At 44.8% G+C, this 25,937-nt stretch overlaps 1 protein-coding gene across 1 annotated transcript; it reads left to right on the top strand.

The window, feature by feature from the left end:
* Positions 1–26: 26 nt before the first annotated feature.
* Positions 27–16,463, top strand: LOC103641705 (homeobox-DDT domain protein RLT2). The gene is made up of 8 exons (XM_020545477.1): positions 27–51; positions 1,269–1,643; positions 1,747–2,244; positions 12,083–12,153; positions 12,830–13,234; positions 13,359–13,433; positions 13,827–14,000; positions 16,338–16,463. The coding sequence occupies exons 1-8, from the start codon at positions 27–29 to the stop codon at positions 16,461–16,463; spliced, it is 1,749 nt and encodes a 582-aa protein (XP_020401066.1).
* Positions 16,464–25,937: the final 9,474 nt, after the last annotated feature.

The following is a 25,937-nucleotide window of genomic DNA, read 5'->3' as shown; positions in this document are numbered from 1 at the left end:
ATGATTGTTCATGCTCGTGAGGAAGGATGGATAAATTAGACAAGACGCAAGGTTCCAACTAGGGTTAGAAAACAAGTTCGAAGCTAACCAAACCGAGTTGGCTCATTCAGGTCGCGAGTCGGTTCGTGAGTTGCGCCAAATTAACTAATCCACAAACAATAATACATGTTGGATAATTCATAAATAATATGTTTGTTTTTTAGTCTTTGATAATGAATATATGATAATTCATAATTTAGATTACTGAATGGTGATTTTATATTTTACATTCACGTATTTTGAATATAATGAGTAATATTTATCAGTATGCGGCTCGCGAGCCGAGCCGAGCTGAGCCAGCTTAAGAGCCAACATCGAGTCAAGTCGAGTCTTAATCTTGAGCTAGTGCATTGGAGGCGGTTCGTTTACTAGTTCCAAGCAAGAAGGGGTACCAGATAAAGAAAGTAAGAAAAGGTGGTTGGTTTCAAAATATTTTGAAGTTTATAGTATACAATCTTTTCAAAAGTTGGGATATAAAACAAGTGGAGATGAAGAAAAAATGAAGGTTGCTATTTGTTTTGTTAACTTGCTAAATTCAATGGTTTATGGAGTGCTCCAAAGCATGGGTTGTTCGCTTCGGATTAAAGTAAGTTGTTTGCAATGATGCAACTGCAATCTATAGAGACAAAAAAACACCGTAGAAGCAGTAGAAGCCGGTACGGATTAAAGCCAAGCGAACATGCTAACGTGAGGAGTAAAGTATAGGCAACACTCAGAGATGTTAACACTCTTTTCCTGTGTATGTAAGGTTGTCCGCAGCAGATTGCATAAAATAGAGGTTTGCACGGTTTACAGACAAAAATTTGCGTAAGCATGAACAACCTTGGAGGGGCTGGACGCTGAATTGCTTATCGGAGTTATTAAAACTCCACCCGGTTTGGGCGCCTCCCCGCACCCGGCGGGATCTCGACCACTCGCGTGCACACGCGTGGTCTGTTCACGGACCCGAAATTTTTATCCAATTCGACTGAGTCGTTCGCGTCTCGTCCGCTCCTCCCTCACTGATCCACTACCAAGTTCCTCTTCCTGTCCGACTCCGACCCACCGCCCCTCCGACTCCGATCCCGGGTGCTGCCTCCACCGCCTCTGCCTCGGCGGCACGCGTACGCCACTCTTCCTCCTCTCATCTCCTCTCCTGCCCTCCCTCCCCCAGTCTCTCTCTCTCCGCCGTCTGGTGAGCAATGAAATCCATCATCCACGCCCTAGCGAAACCGGAACCCCACCAACAGGTACCCTGTCGTTCGTTGCATCCGTGGCCTCCCGTGTTGCTCCTCCTCGCGCCCGCGTCCCTATTATTTCTCCGCGTCCGTGCTGGGGCGCGGCGCGCCCACCGATCCTGTTCTACCTCGCGTCTGCGCTGCGACGTTACCTGCTGCTGTCGCCCGTTGGTGGTGGGATCGAGCCGCGGGCTCGATTCGGGCTTGGCGCCTCCGACGACGGGGGCTCCGGGCCGGCGGCAGGGAGTCCCGGCCCTCAGTCGGCCCCCGCGGCCGTTGGCGGTGCGAGTAGCGCTCCTGGCGCGTCTGGATCCGACGGGAAGCCGCCGGTGAAGCGCGTCATGAAGACGCCCTACCAGCTGGAGGTCCTCGAGAGGACGTACGCAGGCTCGTCGGCTATTGATGATTCTGAAACGTTTTGATGGTTTGTTTTTGCGAGCTTTTGATCGAAATGTGCGTGTGGTTTTCATGGGGATTCTGTTTTGCGCAGAGGACTCGTATCCCAATGAGAAGAAGTGGGCGGAGCTGTCGGTGCAGTTGAACCTCACAGACAGGCAGCTTCAGATGTGGTTCTGCCACCGCCGGCTCAAGGACCGGAAACCACCGGCCAAGAGGCAGCTAAGGGACGAGGAGGTTAGCGTCCCAGTCATAGGGCCGCCGCCACATGTGCTTCCGCCTCCATTGCCTCCCAGCGAGATGATGGTGGGGACTGTCGGAACCTATGGTGAGCAGCTGCTGCCCTATTCCAGGAGAGGGTCTGGCCGGTTATCGGCTGCACCTAGGTTATCTGTGCCGAAGATTGGGAGGAGATACTATGAACCGCCACAAGTCATGCTGCCTCATATGGCACCAGTGCACCTTACGCAAGCAGAGCACCGGGTGATCGATTCTGTGGAAGCACTTATAGGGGAACCTTTGAGGGACGATGGACCAGTGCTTGGTATTGAATTTGATTCACTTCCTCCTGGTGCATTTGGAGCACCTATCGGTGAGAACCTTGTGTGCTCTTGATTTGTTGTATTTGATGCCTTAATATTTATTTTAAAATAAATTTACAGTAGATACACAGATGGTTTCAAAGGCGTTGCCTAGGCGTCCAGGCGCCCAAAAGTTCTAGGCGTCCCTGTCGCCTAGCTAAGAATCAGCAATAAAGGTAAGAGGGGAAGGGAAAGAAGCCTAGCAGAGATTTGGTGGAGCGGGAGCGGCGGCATAAAGCTCGGGAGAGCGACTGCACAGAGCTCGGGAGAGCGGCAGTCGGCGGCACAGAACACGGGGGAGTGGCGGCTGGTGGCGCAGAGCTCAGGGGCAGCAGCGGGACTGAGCTCGGGAGAGCAGGAGAGGCGGCACTGAGACAGAGCAGCCTCACTGAGAGTCTTAGACTGGGGTAACCCTAACACCAGCAGGGGAGGTTATAAGGGCTAGCTGATGGTCTGGACCATCTCTTATACATCTCCTAGCCCTTCTTCTTTTTCCTTTTCTTTTTTCTTCCTCATCTATGCTGTTGTTGTGCTATTTTCTGATTGGTAAGGCGTCGCCTTGCTTGCCTTAGTAAGCGCCTAGGCATCTAGGCGGTGGTCCAATGCCTTGCCTCGCCTTACCGCCTTAAGAACCATGGATACATATCACCGATTTATAAGCCTAGTGAGAGCACCTAGAGGGGGGGTGAATAGGTGATCCTGTAAAACTTCAAAACTTAAGCCACAAAAACTTGTTAAGTGTTAGCACAATTATGGCCAAGTGGCTAGAGAGAACTCAAAACACGATAACCACAAGAAAGCAATCACAGAGTTGACACGGTGGTTATCCCGTGGTTCGGCCAAGTACAAAACTTGCCTACTCCACGTTGTGGCGTCCCAACGGACGAGAGTTGCACTCAACTCCTCTCAAGTGATCCAATGATCAACTTGAATACCACGGTGTTTTTCTTTCCTTTGATCTTTTCCCGTTTGCGAGGAATCTCCACAACTTGGAGTCTCTCGCCCTTACAATTGAGTTCACAAAGAAATACGGAGTAAGGTGGGAATTAGCAACGCACACAAGACTCAAAAATCAGAGCAACACCACGCACACAAGTCGCAACAAGAGCTCGCAATGCAACACAAAGAGTTCACAACTCCACAAGAGCTCTATATGCTATCACAATGAAACGAATGCGTGAGATTGATGTCTTGGTGCTTAGAAGAGTTGTAGGAATGCTTGGTGTTCTTCTCCATGCGCCTAGGGGTCCCTTTTATAGCCCCAAGGCAGCTAGGAGCCGTTGAGAACACATCTGGAAGGCTATCTTTGCCTTCTGTCGTCGGGCGCACCGGACAGTCCGGTGCACACCGGACACTGTCCGGTGCCCGATTTGTTTCCATAAACAGCGCATCCGACCGTTGCTGTCTGAGTCAGATCTGCGCACCGTTGGCGCACCGGACATGTCCGGTGCACACCGGACAGTCCGGTGCTTCCTTCCGACCGTTGGCTCGGCCACGTGTCGCGCGCCGATCGCGCGGCCGACCGTTGGCCCGGCCGACCGTTGGCTCACCGGACAGTCCGGTGCACACCGGACAGTCCGGTGAATTTTAGCCGAAGTCGCCGGAGAAAAACCCGAGAGCGGCCTCTTCGGCCGAGGCAGCCTGGCGCACCGGACACTGTCCGGTGCACCACCGGACAGTCCGGTGCCCCAGACCGAAACAGCCCCTTGGCTGTACACAGCCAAGTCTTCTCTTCTCTTCTTCTTTCTGTTTCTAACACTTAGACAAGATATTAGTACACAAAACCAATGTACTAAGGCTTAGAAACATACCTTTACTTGTGATTTGCACTTTGTTCAACCATGGGCACATTTTCACATTTAAGCACTTGTGTTTGCACTCAATCACCAAAATACTTAGAAATGGCCCAAGGGCACATTTCCCTTTCAATCTCCCCCTTTTTGGTGATTTATGCCAACACAACATAAAGCAACTAGAACAAGTGCAAAATCACTTCAAATAAAAACTCAAATTGGTTTTGATTCAATTTTGGCATATATGGATCATCCTTTGCCACCGCTTGGTTTGTTTTTGCAAATCAAACTCAAATCTCTATCTCTAAGTCAAACACACATGTTGAAGCGTAAAGAGAGTCATTCCAAACGAGATTGATCAAAGATTTCAAAAACTCCCCCTAAATCCCATAATCAATACTTCTCCCCACAAGAAGCCAACTTTTCACAAAAGAGACAATAAGAGACGAAAGCTTTTGACAAAACAAAAACTCTATTCTACTATTTTCAAAATCTCTCAAGTGGTAGCTGATCCATTTATCACTTTGGCCTTTATTTTCTCCCCCTTTGGCATCAAGCACCAAAACGGGATCAATCTTGGCCTATAACCCCATTGCCTCACCAAAATCTTCAATTAAGAGCAAATGGCAATAAGAGTTCATGAGATGAACTTGGAATTAGTTACCCTCTCATCGGAGTGCAGTGGAAGTCTTTCATGGTCCAAGTCCACCTTTTCCCTTTCAATCCTCCTTCGAGACTAAATCATCAAACTCAAGCACATGGTTAGTCTCAAAGGGTCAAGTTGTAACACATCTCCCCCTAAACATGTGCATTACTTTGCAACGGACTTGTGAGGTCCAGGGAGTGTTTGTACAACTTGAGCACCATAATACGCAACAAAATGCAAAAAGGAACATGATCAAAAGCATAAGTACATGTATGCTACAATTCAATCCAGGTTCTGCGAATCTATGACATTTAGCTCACTACGCAACCTGCAAAAGGTCTTCTCATCTAGAGGCTTAGTGAAGATATCGGCTAGCTGGTTCTCGGTGCTAACATGAAACACTTCGATATCTCCCTTTTGCTGGTGGTCTCTCAAAAAGTGATGCCGGATGTCTATGTGCTTTGTGCGGCTGTGCTCAACAGGATTCTCCGCCATGCGGATAGCACTCTCATTGTCACATAGGAGTGAGACTTTGCTCAGATTGTAGCCAAAGTCCCTGAGGGTTTGCCTCATCCAAAGTAGTTGCGCGCAACACTGTCCTGCGGCAACATACTCGGCCTCAGCGGTGGATAGGGCAACGGAAGTTTGTTTCTTAGAATTCCATGACACCAGGGACCTTCCTAAGAATTGGCACGTCCCCGATGTACTCTTCCTATCGACCTTACATCCAGCATAGTCGGAGTCTGAGTATCCAACTAAGTCAAAGGTAGACCCCTTTGGATACCAGAGCCCGAAGCAAGGCGTAGCAACTAAATATCTAAGAATCCGCTTTACCGCCACTAAGTGACACTCCTTAGGATCGGATTGAAATCTAGCACACATGCATACGCTAAGCATAATATCCGGTCTACTAGCACATAAGTAAAGCAAAGAACCTATCATTGACCGGTATGCTTTTTGATCAACGGACTTACCTCCTTTGTTGAGGTCGGTGTGTCCGTCGGTCCCCATCGGAGTCTTTGCGGGCTTGGCGTCCTTCATCCCAAACCGCTTTAGCAGATCTTGCGTGTACTTCGTTTGGGAGATGAAGGTGCCGTCCTTGAGTTGCTTCACTTGGAACCCAAGGAAGTAGTTCAACTCGCCCATCATCGACATCTCGAATTTTTGCGTCATCACCCTGCTAAACTCTTCACAAGACTTTTGGTTAGTAGAACCAAATATTATGTCATCGACATAAATTTGGCACACAAACAAATCACCATCACATGTCTTAGTGAAAAGAGTTGGATCGGCTTTCCCAACCTTGAAAGCATTAGCAATTAAGAAATCTCTAAGGCATTCATACCATGCTCTTGGGGCTTGCTTAAGTCCATAGAGCGCCTTGGAGAGCTTACACACGTGGTTGGGGTACCGTTCATCCTCGAAGCCAGGGGGTTGCTCTACGTACACCTCCTCCTTGATTGGCCCGTTGAGGAAAGCGCTCTTCACATCCATTTGGTACAACCTGAAAGAATGGTGAGCGGCATATGCTAGCAAGATTCGAATTGACTCTAGCCTAGCCACAGGAGCAAAAGTCTCCTCAAAATCCAAACCTGCGACTTGGGCATAACCTTTTGCCACAAGTCGAGCCTTGTTTCTCGTCACCACCCCGTGCTCGTCCTGTTTGTTGCGGAACACCCACTTGGTTCCCACAACATTTTGCTTCGGACGAGGCACCAGCGTCCAAACTTCATTTCTCTTGAAGTTGTTGAGCTCCTCCTGCATGGCCAACACCCAGTCCGGATCTAGCAAGGCCTCCTCTACCCTGAAAGGCTCAATAGAAGAGACAAAAGAGTAATGCTCACAAAAATTAACTAATCGAGACCGAGTAGTTACTCCCTTGCTAATGTCACCCAGAATTTGGTCGACGGGATGATCCCTTTGAATCATCGCTCGAACTTGGGTTGGAGGTGCCGGTTGCACTTCTTCCTCCATCACATGATCATCTTGTGCTCCCCCTTGATCACACGCCTCCTGTTGATGAACCTGTTCATCGTCTTGAGTTGGAGGTAGCACCATGGTTGAGGAAGAAGGTTGATCTCGTTCATCTTGTTCCTGTGGTCGTACTCCTCCAATCGCCATGGTTCGTATAGCGGCCGTCGGAACATCTTCTTCATCTACATCATCACAATCAACAACTTGCTCTCTTGGAGAGCCATTAGTCTCATCAAATACAACGTCGCTAGAGACTTCAACCAACCCCGATGATTTGTTGAAGACTCTATACGCCTTTGTATTTGAGTCATAACCTAATAAAAACCCTTCTACAGCTTTGGGAGCAAACTTAGAATTTCTACCCTTCTTCACTAGAATGTAGCATTTACTCCCAAATACACGAAAGTACGATACATTGGGTTTGTTACCGGTTAGTAGCTCATACGACGTCTTCTTGAGGAGGCGATGAAGGTAGACCCTGTTGATGGCGTGGCAAGCCGTGTTCACGGCTTCCGTCCAAAAGCACTCGGGGGTCTTGAACTCTCCTAGCATCGTCCTCGCCATATCGATGAGCGTCCTGTTCTTCCTCTCTACCACACCATTTTGCTGTGGTGTGTAGGGAGCGGAGAACTCATGCTTGATCCCTTCTTCTTCAAGGAATTCCTCCACTTGAAGATTCTTGAACTCGGACCCGTTGTCGCTCCTTATCTTCTTCACTTTGAGCTCAAACTCATTTTGAGCTCTCCTGAGGAAGCGCTTGAGGGTCCCTTGGGTTTCAGACTTATCCTGCAGAAAGAACACCCAAGTGAAGCGGGAAAAGTCATCAACAATAACCAGACCATACTTACTTCCTCCTATGCTCAGATAGGCGACGGGTCCGAAGAGATCCATATGCAACAACTCCAGAGGTCTTGAAGTGGTCATCACATTCTTGCTGTGATGCGTTCCTCCCACCTGTTTACCTGCTTGACAAGCTGCACAAGGTCTATCTTTTTCGAATTGAACATTAGTTAGACCTATTACATGTTCTCCCTTTAGAAGCTTGTGAAGGTTCTTCATCCCCACATGTGCTAAGCGGCGGTGCCACAGCCAGCCCATGCTAGTCTTAGCAATTAAGCATGCATCTAGACCGGCCTCCTCTTTTGCAAAATCAACTAAGTAAAGTTTGCCGTCTAATACACCCTTAAAAGCTAGTGAACCATCACTTCTTCTAAAGACAGACACATCTACATTTGTGAATAGACAGTTATACCCCATGTTGCATAATTGACTGACAGATAGCAAATTATAACCAAGAGACTCTACTAAAAACACATTAGATATAGAGTGCTCATTAGAAATTGCAATTTTACCTAGCCCTTTTACCTTGCCTTGATTCCCATCACCGAATATAATTGAATCTTGGGAATCCTTATTCTTGACGTAGGAGGTGAACATCTTCTTCTCCCCCGTCATATGGTTTGTGCATCCGCTGTCTATAATCCAGCTTGAACCCCCGGATGCATAAACCTGCAAGGCAATTTTAGGCTTGGGTTTTAGGTACCCAACTCATGTTGGGTCCTGCAAGGTTAGCACAAATATTCTTAGGGACCCAAATGCAAGTTTTATCTCCCTTGCATCTTGCCCCTAACTTCCTAGCAATTACCTTTTTACCCTTTCTACAAATAGTAAAGGGAGCATTGCAGGCATAATAAATGGTAGAAGGTTCATTTGCTACTTTCTTAGGAGCATGAATAACATTCTTTTTAGGAACAACATTTTTCCTAGTAACATTTCTATCATACACATATGAAGAACTAGGAGCAAACATGGCATGAGAATCATAAACATGTGAATCATTACAAGTATTTCTAGCATGTCTCCTATCATGGTACATGAAAGCATGATTCTTCTTAACACTATTAGCCATAGGAGCCTTCCCTTTCTCCTTGGTGGAGATAGGAGTCTTATGGCTTGTTAAGTTCTTGGCTTCCCTCTTGAAGCCAAGCCCATCCTTAATTGAGGGGTGTCTACCAACCGTGTAGGCATCCCTAGCAAATTTTAGTTTATCAAAATTACTCTTGCTAGTCTTAAGTTGAGCATTAAGACTAGCTAATTCATCATTCAATTTTGAAATTGAAACTAAGTGTTCGCTACAAGCATTAATATCAATATCCTTACACCTAGTGCAAACTTCAACATATTCAACACAAGAGTTGGATTTATTTGCTTCTACTAGTTTAGCATTTAAATCATCATTTATGCTCTTTAAGTTAGAAATAGAATCATGGCATGTTGACACTTCACAAGCAAGCATTTCATTCCTCTTAATTTCTAATGCAAGGGATTTTTGAGCCTCTACAAACTTATCATGTTCTTCATACAACAAATCCTCTTGCTTTTCTAAAAGTATATTCTTTTCATTCAAGGCATCAATTAATTCATTAATTTTGTCTATCTTAGATCTATCTAAGCCCTTGAATAAACATGAATAATCTACTTCATCCTCACTAGATTCATCATCACTAGAAGAATCATAAGTATTAGCATTACGAGTGGTTACCTTCTTTTCCCTTGCCATGAGGCAAGTGTGATGCTCGTTGGGGAAGAGGGATGACTTGTTGAAGGCGGTGGCGGCGAGTCCTTCGTTGTCGGAGTCGGACGAGGAGCAATCCGAATCCCACTCCTTTCCAATATGAGCCTCGCCCTTTGCCTTCTTGTAATTCTTCTTCTTTTCCCATTTTCCACTCTTCTTTTCCTGGTCACTATCATTATCGGGACAATTAGCGATAAAGTGACCAATCTTACCACACTTGAAGCATGAGCGCTTCCCCTTCGTCTTGGTCTTGTTGGGATGCTCCTTGCGACCTCTTAACGCCGTCTTGAAGCGCTTAATGATGAGAGCCATTTCTTCATCATTAAGCCCGGCCGCCTCAATTTGCGCCACCTTGCTTGGTAGTGCCTCCTTGCTTCTCGATGCCTTGAGAGCAATAGGTTGAGGCTCGTGGAGTGGACCGTTCAACGCATCGTCGACGTATCTTGCTTCCTTGATCATCATCCGCCCGCTCACGAATTTTCCAAGTACTTCCTCGGGCGTCATCATCGTGTACCTGGGATTCTCACGAACATTGTTCACGAGATGAGGATCAAGAATGGTAAAGGACCTGAGTAGTAGGCGGACGACGTCGTGGTCTGTCCAACGCGTGCTTCCGTAGCTCCTTATTTTGTTGATAAGGGTCTTGAGCCGGTTGTAAGTTTGAGTTGGCTCCTCTCCCCTTATCATGGCGAATCGTCCAAGCTCGCCCTCCACCAACTCCATCTTGGTGAGCATGGTGATGTCGTTTCCCTCGTGAGAGATCTTGAGGGTGTCCCATATCTGCTTGGCATTGTCCAAGCCGCTCACCTTATTGTACTCTTCCCTGCACAAGGATGCTAAGAGAACAGTAGTAGCTTGTGCATTTCTGTGAATTTGTTCATTTATAAGCATAGGACTATCCGAGCTATCAAATTTCATTCCATTCTCCACAATCTCCCATATGCTTGGATGGAGAGAGAATAAGTGACTACGCATTTTGTGACTCCAAAATCCGTAGTCCTCCCCATCAAAGTGTGGGGGTTTGCCAAGAGGAATGGAAAGCAAATGCGAATTCGAACTATGTTGAATACGAGAATAATCAAATGAAAAGTTCGAATTGACCGTCTTTTTGTAGTCGTTGTCATCATCCTTTTGGGAAGAAGTAGACTCATCACTATCGTCGTAGTAGATGATCTCCTTGATGCGCCTTGTCTTCTTCTTCTTCCCTTCCTTCCGTCTATGCCCCGAGCCGGAGTCGGTAGGCTTGTCGTCCTTCGGCTCGTTGACGAAGGATTCCTTCTCTTTGTCGTTGATCACGATTCCCTTCCCCTTAGGATCCATCTCTTCGGGCGGTAAGTCCCTTTGTGAAGAGAACGGCTCTGATACCAATTGAGAGCACCTAGAGGGGGGGTGAATAGGTGATCCTGTAAAACTTCAAAACTTAAGCCACAAAAACTTGTTAAGTGTTAGCACAATTATGGCCAAGTGGCTAGAGAGAACTCAAAACACGATAACCACAAGAAAGCAATCACAGAGTTGACACGGTGGTTATCCCGTGGTTCGGCCAAGTACAAAACTTGCCTACTCCACGTTGTGGTGTCCCAACGGACGAGAGTTGCACTCAACTCCTCTCAAGTGATCCAATGATCAACTTGAATACCACGGTGTTTTTCTTTCCTTTGATCTTTTCCCGTTTGCGAGGAATCTCCACAACTTGGAGTCTCTCGCCCTTACAATTGAGTTCACAAAGAAATACGGAGTAAGGTGGGAATTAGCAACGCACACAAGACTCGAAAATCAGAGCAACACCACGCACACAAGTCGCAACAAGAGCTCGCAATGCAACACAAAGAGTTCACAACTCCACAAGAGCTCTATATGCTATCACAATGAAACGAATGCGTGAGATTGATGTCTTGGTGCTTAGAAGAGTTGTAGGAATGCTTGGTGTTCTTCTCCATGCGCCTAGGGGTCCCTTTTATAGCCCCAAGGCAGCTAGGAGCCGTTGAGAACACATCTGGAAGGCTATCTTTGCCTTCTGTCGTCGGGCGCACCGGACAGTCCGGTGCACACCGGACACTGTCCGGTGCCCGATTTGTTTCCATAAACAGCGCATCCGACCGTTGCTGTCTGAGTCAGATCTGCGCACCGTTGGCGCACCGGACATGTCCGGTGCACACCGGACAGTCCGGTGCTTCCTTCCGACCGTTGGCTCGGCCACGTGTCGCGCGCCGATCGCGCGGCCGACCGTTGGCCCGGCCGACCGTTGGCTCACCGGACAGTCCGGTGCACACCGGACAGTCCGGTGAATTTTAGCCGAAGTCGCCGGAGAAAAACCCGAGAGCGGCCTCTTCGGCCGAGGCAGCCTGGCGCACCGGACACTGTCCGGTGCACCACCGGACAGTCCGGTGCCCCAGACCGAAACAGCCCCTTGGCTGTACACAGCCAAGTCTTCTCTTCTCTTCTTCTTTCTGTTTCTAACACTTAGACAATATATTAGTACACAAAACCAATGTACTAAGGCTTAGAAACATACCTTTACTTGTGATTTGCACTTTGTTCAACCATGGGCACATTTTCACATTTAAGCACTTGTGTTTGCACTCAATCACCAAAATACTTAGAAATGGCCCAAGGGCACATTTCCCTTTCACCTAGCCTATTGACCTATCAGGCTTACCCAACTGGCATTCAAATATTTATTATTAAATGTAGTTGACATAGACTAAGATTTCTATTTACTATGTTTTTTATAGTGTTGCAAAGTTTCGACGTGGATTGTCTTGTAGAGTCTGAAATCTAAATTGATGCCACTGTATTCTTTCCATATTTACATTACGCTGATTTGCTTTCTACTATTTGTTTTCAATGTTTTGGAACAGTCCCTGAGCAACCGAGGCAGCCCTTTCGATCATATGAGACCAAGATGTTTTCTGGTCCCAAAACCATGAAGGTATGCCTTAGTTTGCTTGCAGACAAATGTTTTTTTACAACTTCATGCACCCCTTGTCTTCGAGTAGATGGAATAACTAGAGACTATCCAAATGTCCATTTATCTATGTGTTGTTTCCATTAATCTGCCTTTTAATAAGTTCACTGGAATAGTGACTGCAGTTTGTAGTTAATGATACTTTTGGCATTTTCCGTAAGCCAAGGTTGTGCGTTCGAATTTTGTTCTAACTATATCTGAACTGTAATAATATTCAAATCATGAGCTGCTGTGTTGCATGTTTATTCATTTCATGTATATTGTTGCATGTTTATTCATTTCATGCATATTGTTGCATTGAAGGGAACAGACACCATATGTGCATACTCTGTTTATAAAGCATATTCTTTTTGTTAGGTTTGTTACTGTAAATTTGTTTCATGATCATATTATACATTATCATTTCTCACGAAGTTGCATTGTTTGGAGTTTTTGAGTTCTATTATATTTCTCTTCTTGTCCACTGCCTTTTATTCTGGACGAGATTATTGTTTTCTTAAATCAATCAATCATTGATCGGTTTAAACTTTAAAATCTGTTTCCCCTTTAGGCTTCGGCAATCTTGCCTACCACAGACCCTTTACTTCAAAATACAGGGAAACGGAAATCCTTCATTGGCTCTTCTCATCTTGGCTCACAGGCAGTACATGAATACCAGTTTCTTCCTGAGCAGCCAAGTGATACATATGAGAGGGCAAGCCAGTCACACTTCTATGATTCTTCAGCAGAAGCGTCAAACTTGAGGGTAGCTCCGCTGTCTACAGGATCACGCTTTCTCCATGGAGTTGAGCAGGCACCTAGCTATACATTTCACAGTCAATCATCTGGTTCTAGCCATTTGACTCAACGTGGCAGTGGCAGGTCACCTATTGCATCGGCATTGACAGATCATGAGGGGGCTTTGTCAAATATTAATGCTAGCACAACTCCAATCCACGGCCAACTTGGCATCCCTCAAGTTGCCGGATTCGAAAGCCCCCTGGCATCCCCTGAAAGATTGGGTTATCATGATGAAGATACATATCACATGGACAGAAAGCGCAAGGTATGTTCTCACTGCATTTATGGATATATTATTTTTCTTCTTTTGTATTATTATATCCATATTCTTTTCCTTCTTTGTATTATTATTTTTTGATATATGTTGTCTTCGTCTAATGTTACTTCAGCATAATGAGGAAGCTAAGATTGCTAGGGAGGTTGAGGCTCATGAAAAGAGAATCAGAAAGGAGCTTGAGGCTCATGTTATTCTGTCTTCTTGCATATATTCAATTTTTTCTCCTAGAAAAAGGCTTTGTGAGGTAAAAAATGTTTTATGCAGTAGCTTTTAGTTCCTCCGATGTTTTTATGAAGAACCATTTATTAAAGTGTGTATGGTAGTTGTGTAGAAGGATTATATGTAGTACAAAGGACTCAGTCTTAGCTTCTTAGTACAACCTTAGTCATATCATAGGAGAAACTATGGATGTATATAATACATACTAACAAACTTTATTTGTTCTCTTCTGAAATCTGAGAAATTCTTAATGCCTAGAGCTTTCCATTTGTTTCAGTTGTTTAATTTCACACGTTCTTCTAAATCACTTTCTCCCTATGTTGTTCTGACATTTTTGTTTCGCCAAATGTTTATTTGATAGATTTGGAGCTTTACGATGAAATCATCCTTTTGCAAGCATGCAATTGTCACACAGACGGACCCCAAAGAATCCTCCTCGCTCTCCACCACGTGCGGCGTCGCCTCGCCCTCTTCCTCCCCACGCCGCCGCTACCCCGCCCCCCAACACCGCCATGTTCTTCCCCGTGCCCCGCAGGTTGTGCTCTGCTGCGCTCTGTCTCAGTTCGCAATTTTTTTTTTCTGTTGTCTGGTCACTGCATCGACATTGCTTTACTAGCCAAATCGAATCTAAAGTGATTATTTTTCTTGTGTTCTCAAGCCAGGTGCTGATGTTTGTATATGTCAAGCAGTTTACGGACGAGAAACAAAGGATTCTGTACGCCACTCTCTGGCACCTTCCAAATCTTTCATATCCTTCAAATTGTCATTTTTCGCTGAATCCATGTCATTTGACAGTATCATCTCACATCAGATTTGTTTCACCAAATCCTAAGTGGACCTTTTGTTTAGTTTCTCAGGCAGAGGTTAGCTTTCTAGGAAATCTGAAACATCCGAACCTGTTCAGACTAATTGGTTATTATTTTGAGGATAACCAAACACAGTTAGTATATGAATTTATGCCCCATGGAAATCTAGAGCACCATCTCTTCAGGAATAACCGTTTGACATCTGCTACAGCTTCGTTTTAGGCATATTTGTGAGCTTTCTAAGTAGATGAGTTATTTGATTTTTTGTCTATTTCAAAAGTCAATGTGTTATGGAAGAACTTATATTATAAATGGCTGCATTGTGCGAAGTGCCATCTAATTTATTTTTAGATATTTGTTGCTTTATAAAATTGGTATCTATTGACCTGGAGAGCAGTGCTCTATGGTGAATCTTAGATTCAGATTCGTTATTTTACTGGTGAAGCTGTCCCAAATAGCCCCAAATTATGGACCGAGACATTTTTAAACCAAATACCAAGGTTAATAATAGAGCTCATGACATTTCAGCATATATATGTTTTCTGCATCATTCCATACCTTTTATATTTGACTATTCATCTCGTTTGTTTCTAAAGATATATATGTTTTCTGCATCATTTTATATTGTTTTTGTTTAACTACTATTCATCCCCTTTGTTTAACTCTACGGTAATAGTTGCAACCTCAGTACGACCAACTTTCTGATTTGGTTTATAAAGTGTCAAATTTTGAATTCGTTTTACTCGCTCTACGTTCTGATGATGGCCACTATTACTAACTGCTTGACTGTTATTGGTTGATGTTATTGGTCGGATGCCAGATGCATTTTGAGCTTGGTTAATGGATAATGCTTGTTCATCGAGTTTACGTTTTCACATCTGAGATTCGACTATGCGTATAAAGGGCTCATGTTCTGAGTAACACTTGCTACTTTCTTGCTCTTAGTTAGTAAAATAGCAAGTGATAATGATAAAAAGATCACCGCCACCTGGATTGTTTGAAGTTTGAACAATATAACATGGAAATGTGGGTACATGAGGATTCATTCTTTGCACAGGTCCGCAACCTCTGGAGGTCATAGTGCAAGATGTCAAGGCCAAGAAGCGCAACCAGGCGCTATGAGTCCGGGTTGTTGGTCGCTGGACCTACGATACAGAGAATGGCAAAACCTACCATCAGGTGAGATAATCTGCATGTCCCTGATGTTCCCCTGCTTCTGATTACATGTTGAGTGACATCAAGTTTTAATGGTAATCTAACAACATTGAGCAGGTAGAAGAACCCCAGAAATTTCTGCAGATAGGAGGTAAACATGCAGCAATTAAAAGGAAGTTGTTCTAGGTTTGCCTATTCATATAGTTGCTTTTGTGTTTGTTTGACTGCATATATCATGCATGGCTATGTGACAAAACTATTGATGATGGACTTTAGAGGTTGTTTGAACTTGTTTGCCGTTTAGGCACGTTCATGATAAATGATGGTCACCTCTTTGGTGGGGGAGATAAATCACACTTTCACTAACAGCTGGTTCATGATATATACCTCCCGTTATGGTTTGTCCTTATGCGGTGCCTCACTCCTGTTTTTTTCCTTGTGCTGGATGGATGCCTTCCCAGTGCTGGATAGTGTGTTGGATAGGGCGCCCGAATGGGCGCCACCTGATCTAGTTATTGTTAATTAGAAGTGGATAAGGGGTTGGTTTGGATGCACGTGACGCGATGAGTTCTATGCTAGTACATCTCTGTATATGAGTGACTTTGTGTAGGCAATACTCACATATGCTACAACGTTTGGTATATAATCTCTCTCCACGATTTGGATTAGTTAAGATATTCTAATTCTAAAAAAATATTATAATTCGAGACGAAGGAGAGTACCAAGTAACATGAAAAAAATCAAGGGCCTGGTTAAACTCTGTCTAATCACCTCGTTAGTCCGTTCAAAGTTGGAGCCAAAAAAGTTCCTCCCCCCCCCCCCCCCCCCACCCCTACTACAAGACGTGGTCTGCCACTATACAAGCATAAGAAAGAAAAAATGTGTCGTTCGATTGATCGTGATCGTGACAGCCAGACCGCGGCCTTTGCCCTGGCGCCGGCCATGCAGGCACGCGGTCGGTCGTCTCGTCGTCGTCGATGGAATGGAACATGGAACAAGCAAACGCGCGCTTTGCTTCTGCCGTCCGTGTTGCTTGACTTTTATGCGAAGGCTTCTGTCGCTGCTCTTCTCGCCTGTTGGCCTGATGATGGTGTTGGAAACTTGCCCTGGTCCACGGCAACTTTTGCCGCTTCTCCCAGCGTCTTGGACCAGGCCCACAGCCAGAGACAGCATCCCTTGCATTGCCTTGCCTACCCGGCCGGCCGTTCCGCTGCGCCACCAACCGCGATCACGTCGTCGGCTGCGCAAGCGCAACCAACCACCCCTATCTCTGCCTGCGGCTCTTGGGATCCAGAACGATCCAGTCCCGCGCCCGTGAACCTGAACGGCTCGTGAACTTGAACCATGCCGCTGGAGCGGAGGCGTAAGGCGTTTCGCGACGGGACGGGACGGGACGGAACGGAACCGGGAGCGGTTTGACCCGGCCCAGCCGCTGCCCGCACCGCGATTCTCTGCCGGCGTGGCAGGATTCCGCGCGGGAGTCAAATCTAGCCATCTAGGGCATCCTTGTGGTGGTCCGAGGTTCGCGGCGCACCTCTAGTGCGAGGAGCGTAGCCTACGCAGATCCTCACCTCAGATTCTGCGTGGAGGCACGACGACGGTGCGTGTGCCCTAGGCGACGCAGCTTTTGTCTCGGGCCGGTCCAGTCCCACCCCGATGGCCGATGGGGTTGGATCGATGCCCCTTGCTAACTCCCGTCTCCACCCAGCTACCCGATAGCAGCACCACCACCACCAGCACCCCACACGGGATTCCTGTAGCAACAGCTATCTGCTCTCCATTGTTCAGAGAGAGATTTTTTTGTTATTTCCCTTCCTCTACTTCTATTGGAAGAAAATAGTTTTCTCCTCCTATTTATAGTTCAGACGATACGGCTAAACTGGGTCAAGGCCCAGTTAACGCTTCCTACCTTGCATATGCAATCATCGATTGGCGGCTTGGCGCTGCCAGTGAGCGGAGGAGGGGACCTTGGGAGGGAGGGGAGGAGGATGGGCCAAATGATAACCGGGCCGTCCTGTGTTTCTTTGTTTTTAATAGATTTCAGCCGTCGTGTTTTTTTTAATGGGAACATGTGGGTTTGATTTGAATGGCTAAAGTTTAGCACGTGTCACGTACAATGCTGTTTTTATGACTATTACGATTATTAAATATAGTCTAATTATTAAAAAAAACTAATTGCATAGGTGGAATCTAAAGGACGAGACAAATTTATTAAGCTTAGTTAATGCATGATTAACAAATGTTTATTGTAGCATCGTATGATTGAATCATGAGCTAACTAAGTTTAATAGATCCGTCTTAACCTTTAGTCCACACCCGGAGAAGTCAGTAGGCCACCCGTTCGAAACCGGTCGTTTCAAAGCTTGTCCGTTCTCACAGAGGAGTAATCACACACAGGGGCGGAGCCAGGATTAAAATATAAGGGAGCCGACTAATTCATCAATATTATATAGTGAAAAAATATTGTATGATGTTATTAATTTTAAGCACTAACATGAAATAAGAATTCTAGTTTTTTTATAAATTATCTTAGTCCATGATTCTATTTTCTAGCTAATTGTTATATTGAACTAAAGTTGTGTCACAGTAACAATACCAAAATAATAAAGTTAACCATATTTAGATCTAGTTTTGTAGTCTATGCGGACATTCCGGCTGCGACATGTGGTTCTGGTGATTGATGTTGTTGGGCTGTTGGCGCTCATTCTGTTGTTTCACGTGATCACCTTCTCTAGACTTTGGTTGTGGGGCTATGGCAGAGACAAGTCAAGTGGTCGGCGGCAATCGATAGCTGCCCACCCAGATGATAAGATGGATCATAAATGGATGAGATTTAGATTTCAACAAGAGAATTATGTTTGACGTCTCATATCATCGATTAGTCATTCAACGAGTATTTTATCTTATATTCCGTCTCTTTTAAACTTTGGTTGGCATACTACAACAAAGTTACGGATCACATATTACCATCCACTATATTAAACCCTTGATTAATTATGCTGCATAAAATCTAAATTATATATATTTAGACTACACAAAATCTAGAGTATATACATGTGTGTGTGCGCACACCGCAGCCTTGGGCGGGGCCATGGCCCCTGCTGCCCCCCCCCCTTGGCTCCGCCCCTGATCACACAGATAGCACTGAAAAGCAGCAGACTATGGAATTCAGGTCGCGGGATTCGTGACATGAATCATACGAGTACGACGCGAAATGTCGGAACAACGACCCCTGCCCTGTTATGGTTCACTGCCTGAAAGTCGTCTAAAATAGGGGTGAATAGACGAAACCTAAAAATTATAAACTCTGGACACGAACTTTACCCGAGGTTATGATTAGAAATACGTAGTAATAAATTCGGAGTCGGGAAGAGAGTTCTTCTTGCTATGAGTTGGTCAATCGATGCAGATGACTTTGGGAGCTAACTCAAAAAGATTGTAAGCAAGAGAACTCAGAGAGGGGAGAGGAAGAATCAAATCGTAAGGTAATGAACAACGCAAATGAACGCAACGATTTGTTTCCCGAGGTTTGGTTCCAATGAACCTACTCCCCGTTGAGGAGGCCACGAAGGCCGGGTCTTTTTTCAACCCTTTCCCTCTCTCAATCAATCACTTAGACTGTTTGAGTGCTTCTTCTTAATCTTAAGAATCACTCAGATCCCGCAAGGACCACCACACACTTAGGTGTCTCTTGCTAGCTTTACAAGTCACTGGAGAGTTTAGAAGAAGATGAAGAAAGCATGATTAAAAACCAAGCAACAAGAAAAGACACAAGATCACAATCTCTCAAGTTACTAGTCACTAATGATAACTAGTCATAATTATGGTACTTGGAGAGATTTGGAAACTTGAATGTGTCTTGAGATGAAGTGCTTGCTCTTGTATTGAATGGGAGTGAATGGAAGGTTTGGATGTTTTGAATGGAGGTGGTTGGGGTTGTATTTATAGCCACCAACCACTTTCTAGTTGTTGCCCTTGTTCTGCCAACCGCGGACGATCTGTGCCTCTGGTTCGGACGGTCCGCCCCGGCACATCAACGGCTGAAATCACAACGGTCAGCAGTAACGGCTATATCAACGGCTACAAGTGCATTATATGCGTCGTCAGATATCAAATAAAGCAGACGCGGACGGTCCGCAAGGACGCTAAAAATGCATTTTACCGAACCTGTCACCTTCGGGGTTTTCTGTTTTTTCAATGAGCAGACGGTCCACGCCTGAGGTCGGACAGTCCGAGCTTGGTCCTGGACGGTGCTCTTTTCTACTTCAGACAGTCTGCCGTATAAATGTGAGTTTTGCATAGTTCCTGTATGAGGCTCACTTTGGTGTCGCGGATGGTCCGCCAGAAGGGCCAGTACGGTCCGCGCACAGGTGAATTTTCCAAAAAGCTTCTGTCTGGAATGATCTACAGTATTCCGGAAGACAACTTAGATTTGATATAGATAAACTTATGTACCTGATAAATATTCAAGTAGGTAAACTAGTTAGTCCATTAGATTTATGATGGTCGTCAAGCACCAAAATTGATTTATAGAAATTGGTTGAGGCCATTTCCTTTTCACTGGCCCTCGCGCATGGGAAAAAAAGGTACCGGAGCACTGGCACACAGTCACATACATATTATACGTGACCGTCTTTATAATGTTACGTACATGCAATGTCGCATGGCGGGCTGGCGGCGGCTGCACGTGGCACTCCGGCAGGCAGACCAACACAATGTGCATACCATTGCCATGCATGCATCTTCATTCTCCTGCTCGCAGCTTGTCCTACCCCGATGGTCGATGGGGTCGGATCGATGCCCCTTGCTATGTGCTATGGGCCTGTTTGTTTCGGATTCTGGCAGCTTCTGGCCACCAAAAGCCACTGCGGACTGCCAAACGCTCAGCTTTTCAGCCAGCTTCTATAAAGTTTGTTCGAGCAAAAACCATCCAAAATCAACGTAAACACATAATTAGTTGAGTCGTTATAATAGTAGGAATCCGTTACTTTATAGATCCTGAGCCCTATGAACAACTTTATCTTCCTACACACGTAATCGTAATAATACTTAGATTCTCCCTACAACCAGATTCTCCTCAGAGCCAGATTTTCAGAAAAGTTGGTCAGAAAAAAGCTGAACCAAACAGGCCCTATCTCGCGTCTCCACGCTGTTGCCAGTGCGTGCCCAGCTACCCGATAGCAGCAACACCCCACACAGGATTCCTGTAGCGACAGCTATCTGCTCTCCATTGTTCAGAGACATATTTTTTTTGTTATTTCCCTTCCTCTACTTTTACTAGAAGAAAATAATTTTCTCCTCCTATTTATACTTCAGACGATACGGCTAAACTGGGCTCAAGGCCCAGTTAACGCTTCCTTGCATATGCAATCATCGGTTGGTGGCTTGGCGCTGCCAGTGAGCGGAGGAGGGGACCTTGGGAGGGAGGGGAGGAGGATGGGCCAAATGATAACTGAGCTGTCCTGTGTTTCTTTGTTTTTAATAGATTTCAGCCGTCGTGTTTTTTTAATGGGAACATGTGTGTTTGATTTGAATGGCTAAAGTTTAGCACGTGTCACGTACAATGCTGTTTTTATGACTATTACGATTATTAAATATAGTCTAATTATTAAAAAAACTAATTGCATAGGTGGAATCTAAAGGACGAGACAAATTTATTAAGCTTAGTTAATGCATGATTAACAAATGTTTATTGTAGCATCGTATGATTGAATCATGAGCTAACTAAGTTTAATAGATCCGTCTTAACCTTTAGTCCACACCCGGAGAAGTCAGTAGGCCACCCGTTCGAAACTTGTCGTTTCAAAGCTTGTCCGTTCTCACAGAGGAGTAATCACACACAGGGGCGGAGCCAGGATTAAAATATAAGGGAGCCGACTAATTAATCAATATTATATAGTGAAAAAATATTGTATGATGTTATTAATCTTAAGCACTAACATGAAATAAGAATTCTAGTTTTTTATAAATTATCTTAGTCCATGATTCTATTTTCTAGCTAATTGTTATATTGAACTAAAGTTGTGTCACAGTAACAATACCAAAATAATAAAGTTAACCATATTTAGATCTAGTTTTGTAGTCTATGCGGACATTCCGGCTGTGACATGTGGTTCTGGTGATTGATGTTGTTGGGCTGTTGGCGCTCATTCTGTTGTTTCACGTGATCACCTTCTCTAGACTTTGGTTGTGGGGCTATGGCAGAGACAAGTCAAGTGGTCGGCGGCAATCGATAGCTGCCCACCCAGATGATAAGATGGATCATAAATGGGTGAGATTTAGATTTCAACAAGAGAATTATGTTTGACGTCTCATATCATCGATTAGTCATTCAACGAGTATTTTATCTTATATTCCGTCTCTTTTAAACTTTGGTTGGCATACTACAACAGAGTTACGGATCACATATTACCATCCACTATATTAAACCCTTGATTAATTATGCTGCATAAAATCTAAATTATATATATTTAGACTACATAAAATCTAGAGTATATACATGTGTGTGTGCGCACACCGCAGCCTTGGGCGGGGCCATGGCCCCTGCTGCCCCCCCTTGGCTCCGCCCCTGATCACACAGATAGCACTGAAAAACAGCAGACCATGGAATTCAGGTCGCGGGATTCGTGACATGAATCATACGAGTACGACGCGAAATGTCGGAACAACGACCCCTGCCCTGTTATGGTTCACTGCCTGAAAGTCGTCTAGAATAGGAGTGAATAGACGAAACCTAAAAATTATAAACTCTGGACACGAACTTTACCCGAGGTTATGATAAGAAATACGTAGTAATAAATTCGGAGTCGGGAAGAGAGTTCTTCTTGCTATGAGTTGGTCAATCGATGCAGATGACTTTGGGAGCTAACTCAAAAAGATTGTAAGCAAGAGAACTCAAAGAGGGGAGAGGAAGAATCAAATCGTAAGGTAATGAACAACGCAAATGAACACAACGATTTGTTTCCCGAGGTTCGGTTCCAATGAACCTACTCCCCGTTGAGGAGGCCACGAAGGCCGGGTCTTTTTTCAACCCTTTCCCTCTCTCAATCGATCACTTAGACCGTTTGAGTGCTTCTTCTTAATCTTAAGAATCACTCAGATCCCGCAAGGACCACCACACACTTAGGTGTCTCTTGCTAGCTTTACAAGTCACTGGAGAGTTTAGAAGAAGATGAAGAAAGCATGATTAAAAACCAAGCAACAAGAAAAGACACAAGATCACAATCTCTCAAGTTACTAGTCACTAATGATAACTAGTCATAATTATGGTACTTGGAGAGATTTGGAAACTTGAATGTGTCTTGAGATGAAGTGCTTGCTCTTGTATTGAATGGGAGTGAATGGAAGGTTTGGATGTTTTGAATGGAGGTGGTTGGGGTTGTATTTATAGCCACCAACCACTTTCTAGTTGTTGCCCTTGTTCTGCCAACCGCGGACGATCTGTGCCTCTGGTTCGGACGGTCCGCCCCTGCACATCAACGGCTGAAATCACAACGGTCAGCAGTAACGGCTATATCAACGGCTACAAGTGCATTATATGCGTCATCAGATATCAGATAAAGCAGACGCGGACGGTCCGCGAGGACGCTAAAAATGCATTTTACCGAACCTGTCACCTTCGGGGTTTTCTGTTTTTTCAATGAGCAGACGGTCCACGCCTGAGGCCAGACAGTCCGAGCTTGGTCCTGGACGGTGCTCTCTTCTACTTCAGACAGTCTGCCGTATAAATGCGAGTTTTGCATAGTTCCTGTATGAGGCTCACTTTGGTGTCGCGGATGGTCCGCCAGAAGGGCCAGTACGGTCCGCGCACAGGTGAATTTTCCAAAAAGCTTCTGTCTGGAATGATCTACAGTATTCCGGAAGACAACTTAGATTTGATATAGATAAACTTATGTACCTGATAAATATTCAAGTAGGTAAACTAGTTAGTCCATTAAATTTATGATGGTCGTCAAGCACCAAAATTGATTTATAGAAATTGGTTGAGGCCATTTCCTTTTCACTGGCCCTCGCGCATGGGAAAAAAGGTACCGGAGCACTGGCACACAGTCACATACATATTATACGTGACCGTCTTTATAATGTTACGTACATGCAATGTTGCATGGCGGGCTGGCGGCGGCTGCACGTGGCACTCCGACAGGCAGACCAACACAATGTGCATACCATTGCCATGCATGCATCTTCATTCTCCTGCTCGCAGCTTGTCCTACCCCGATGGCCGATGGGGTCGGATCGATGCCCCTTGCTATGTGCTATGGGCCTGTTTGTTTCGGATTCTGGCAGCTTCTGGCCACCAAAAGCCACTGCGGACTGCCAAACGCTCAGCTTTTCAGCCAGCTTCTATAAAATTTGTTGGCAAAAACCATCCAAAATCAACGTAAACACATAATTAGTTGAGTCGTTATAATAGTAGGAATCCGTTACTTTATAGATCATGAGCCCTATGAACAACTTTATCTTCCTACACACGTAATCGTAATAATACTTAGATTCTCCCTACAACCAGATTCTCCTCAGAGCCAGATTTTTAGAAAAGCTGGTCAGAAAAAAGCTGAACCAAACAGGCCCTATCTCGCGTCTCCACGCTGTTGCCAGTGCGTGCCCAGCTACCCGATAGCAGCAGCACCCCACACAAGATTCCTGTAGCGACAGCTATCTGCTCTCCATTGTTCAGAGACATATTTTTTTGTTATTTCCCTTCCTCTACTTTTACTGGAAGAAAATAATTTTCTCCTCCTATTTATACTTCAGACGATACGGCTAAACTGGGCTCAAGGCCCAGTTAACGGTTCCTTGCATATGCAATCATCGGTTGGCGGCTTGGCGCTGCCAGTGAGCGGAGGAGGGGACCTTGGGAGGGAGGGGAGGAGGATGGGCCAAATGATAACCGAGTCGTCCTGTGTTTCTTTGTTTTTAATAGATTTCAGCCGTCGTGTTTTTTTAATGGGAACATGTGTGTTTGATTTGAATGGCTAAAGTTTAGCACGTGTCACGTACAATGCTGTTTTTATGACTATTACGATTATTAAATATAGTCTAATTATTAAAAAAACTAATTGCATAGGTGGAATCTAAAGGACGAGACAAATTTATTAAGCTTAGTTAATGCATGATTAACAAATGTTTATTGTAGCATCGTATGATTGAATCATGAGCTAACTAAGTTTAATAGATCCGTCTTAACCTTTAGTCCACACCCGGAGAAGTCAGTAGGCCACCCGTTCGAAACTTGTCGTTTCAAAGCTTGTCCGTTCTCACATAGGAGTAATCACACAGGGGCGGAGCCAGGATTAAAATATAAGGGAGTCGACTAATTCATCAATATTATATAGTGAAAAATATTGTATAATGTTATTAATCTTAAGCACTAACATGAAATAAGAATTCTAGTTTTTTATAAATTATCTTAGTCCATGATTCTATTTTCTAGCTAATTGTTATATTGAACTAAAGTTGTGTCACAGTAACAATACCAAAATAATAAAGTTAACCATATTTAGATCTAGTTTTGTAGTTTATGCGGACATTCCGGCTGCGACATGTGGTTCTGGTGATTGATGTTGTTGGGCTGTTGGCGCTCATTCTGTTGTTTCACGTGATCACCTTCTCTAGACTTTGGTTGTGGGGCTATGGCAGAGACAAGTCAAGTGGTCGGCGGCAATCGATAGCTGCCCACCCAGATGCTAAGATGGATCATAAATGGGTGAGATTTAGATTTCAACAAGAGAATTATGTTTGACGTCTCATATCATCGATTAGTCATTCAACGAGTATTTTATCTTATATTCCGTCTCTTTTAAACTTTGGTTGGCATACTACAACAAAGTTACGGATCACATATTACCATCCACTATATTAAACCCTTGATTAATTATGCCGCATAAAATCTAAATTATATATATTTAGACTACACAAAATCTAGAGTATATACATGTGTGTGTGCGCACACCGCAGCCTTGGGCGGGGCCATGGCCCCTGCTGCCCCCCCTTGGCTCCGCCCCTGATCACACAGATAGCACTGAAAAGCAGCAGACCATGGAATTCAGGTCGCAGGATTCGTGACATGAATCATACGAGTACGACGCGAAATGTCGGAACAACGACCCCTGCCCTGTTATGGTTCACTGCCTGAAAGTCGTCTAGAATAGGGGTGAATAGACGAAACCTAAAAATTATAAACTCTGGACACGAACTTTACCCGAGGTTATGATTAGAAATACGTAGTAATAAATTCGGAGTCAGGAAGAGAGTTCTTCTTGCTATGAGTTGGTCAATCGATGCAGATGACTTTGGGAGCTAACTCAAAAAGATTGTAAGCAAGAGAACTCAGAGAGGGGAGAGGAAGAATCAAATCGTAAGGTAATGAACAACACAAATGAACACAACGATTTGTTTCCCGAGGTTTGGTTCCAATGAACCTACTCCCCGTTGAGGAGGCCACGAAGGCCGGGTCTTTTTTCAACCCTTTCCCTCTCTCAATCGATCACTTAGACCGTTTGAGTGCTTCT

Source organism: Zea mays, chromosome 10 (genome assembly GCF_902167145.1).
Source record: "Zea mays cultivar B73 chromosome 10, Zm-B73-REFERENCE-NAM-5.0, whole genome shotgun sequence".
Classification (NCBI taxonomy): Eukaryota; Viridiplantae; Streptophyta; class Magnoliopsida; order Poales; family Poaceae; genus Zea; species Zea mays.
The sequence above is the reverse complement of the archived record's forward strand: the minus strand, read 5'-3'. Positions and strand labels throughout refer to the sequence as shown.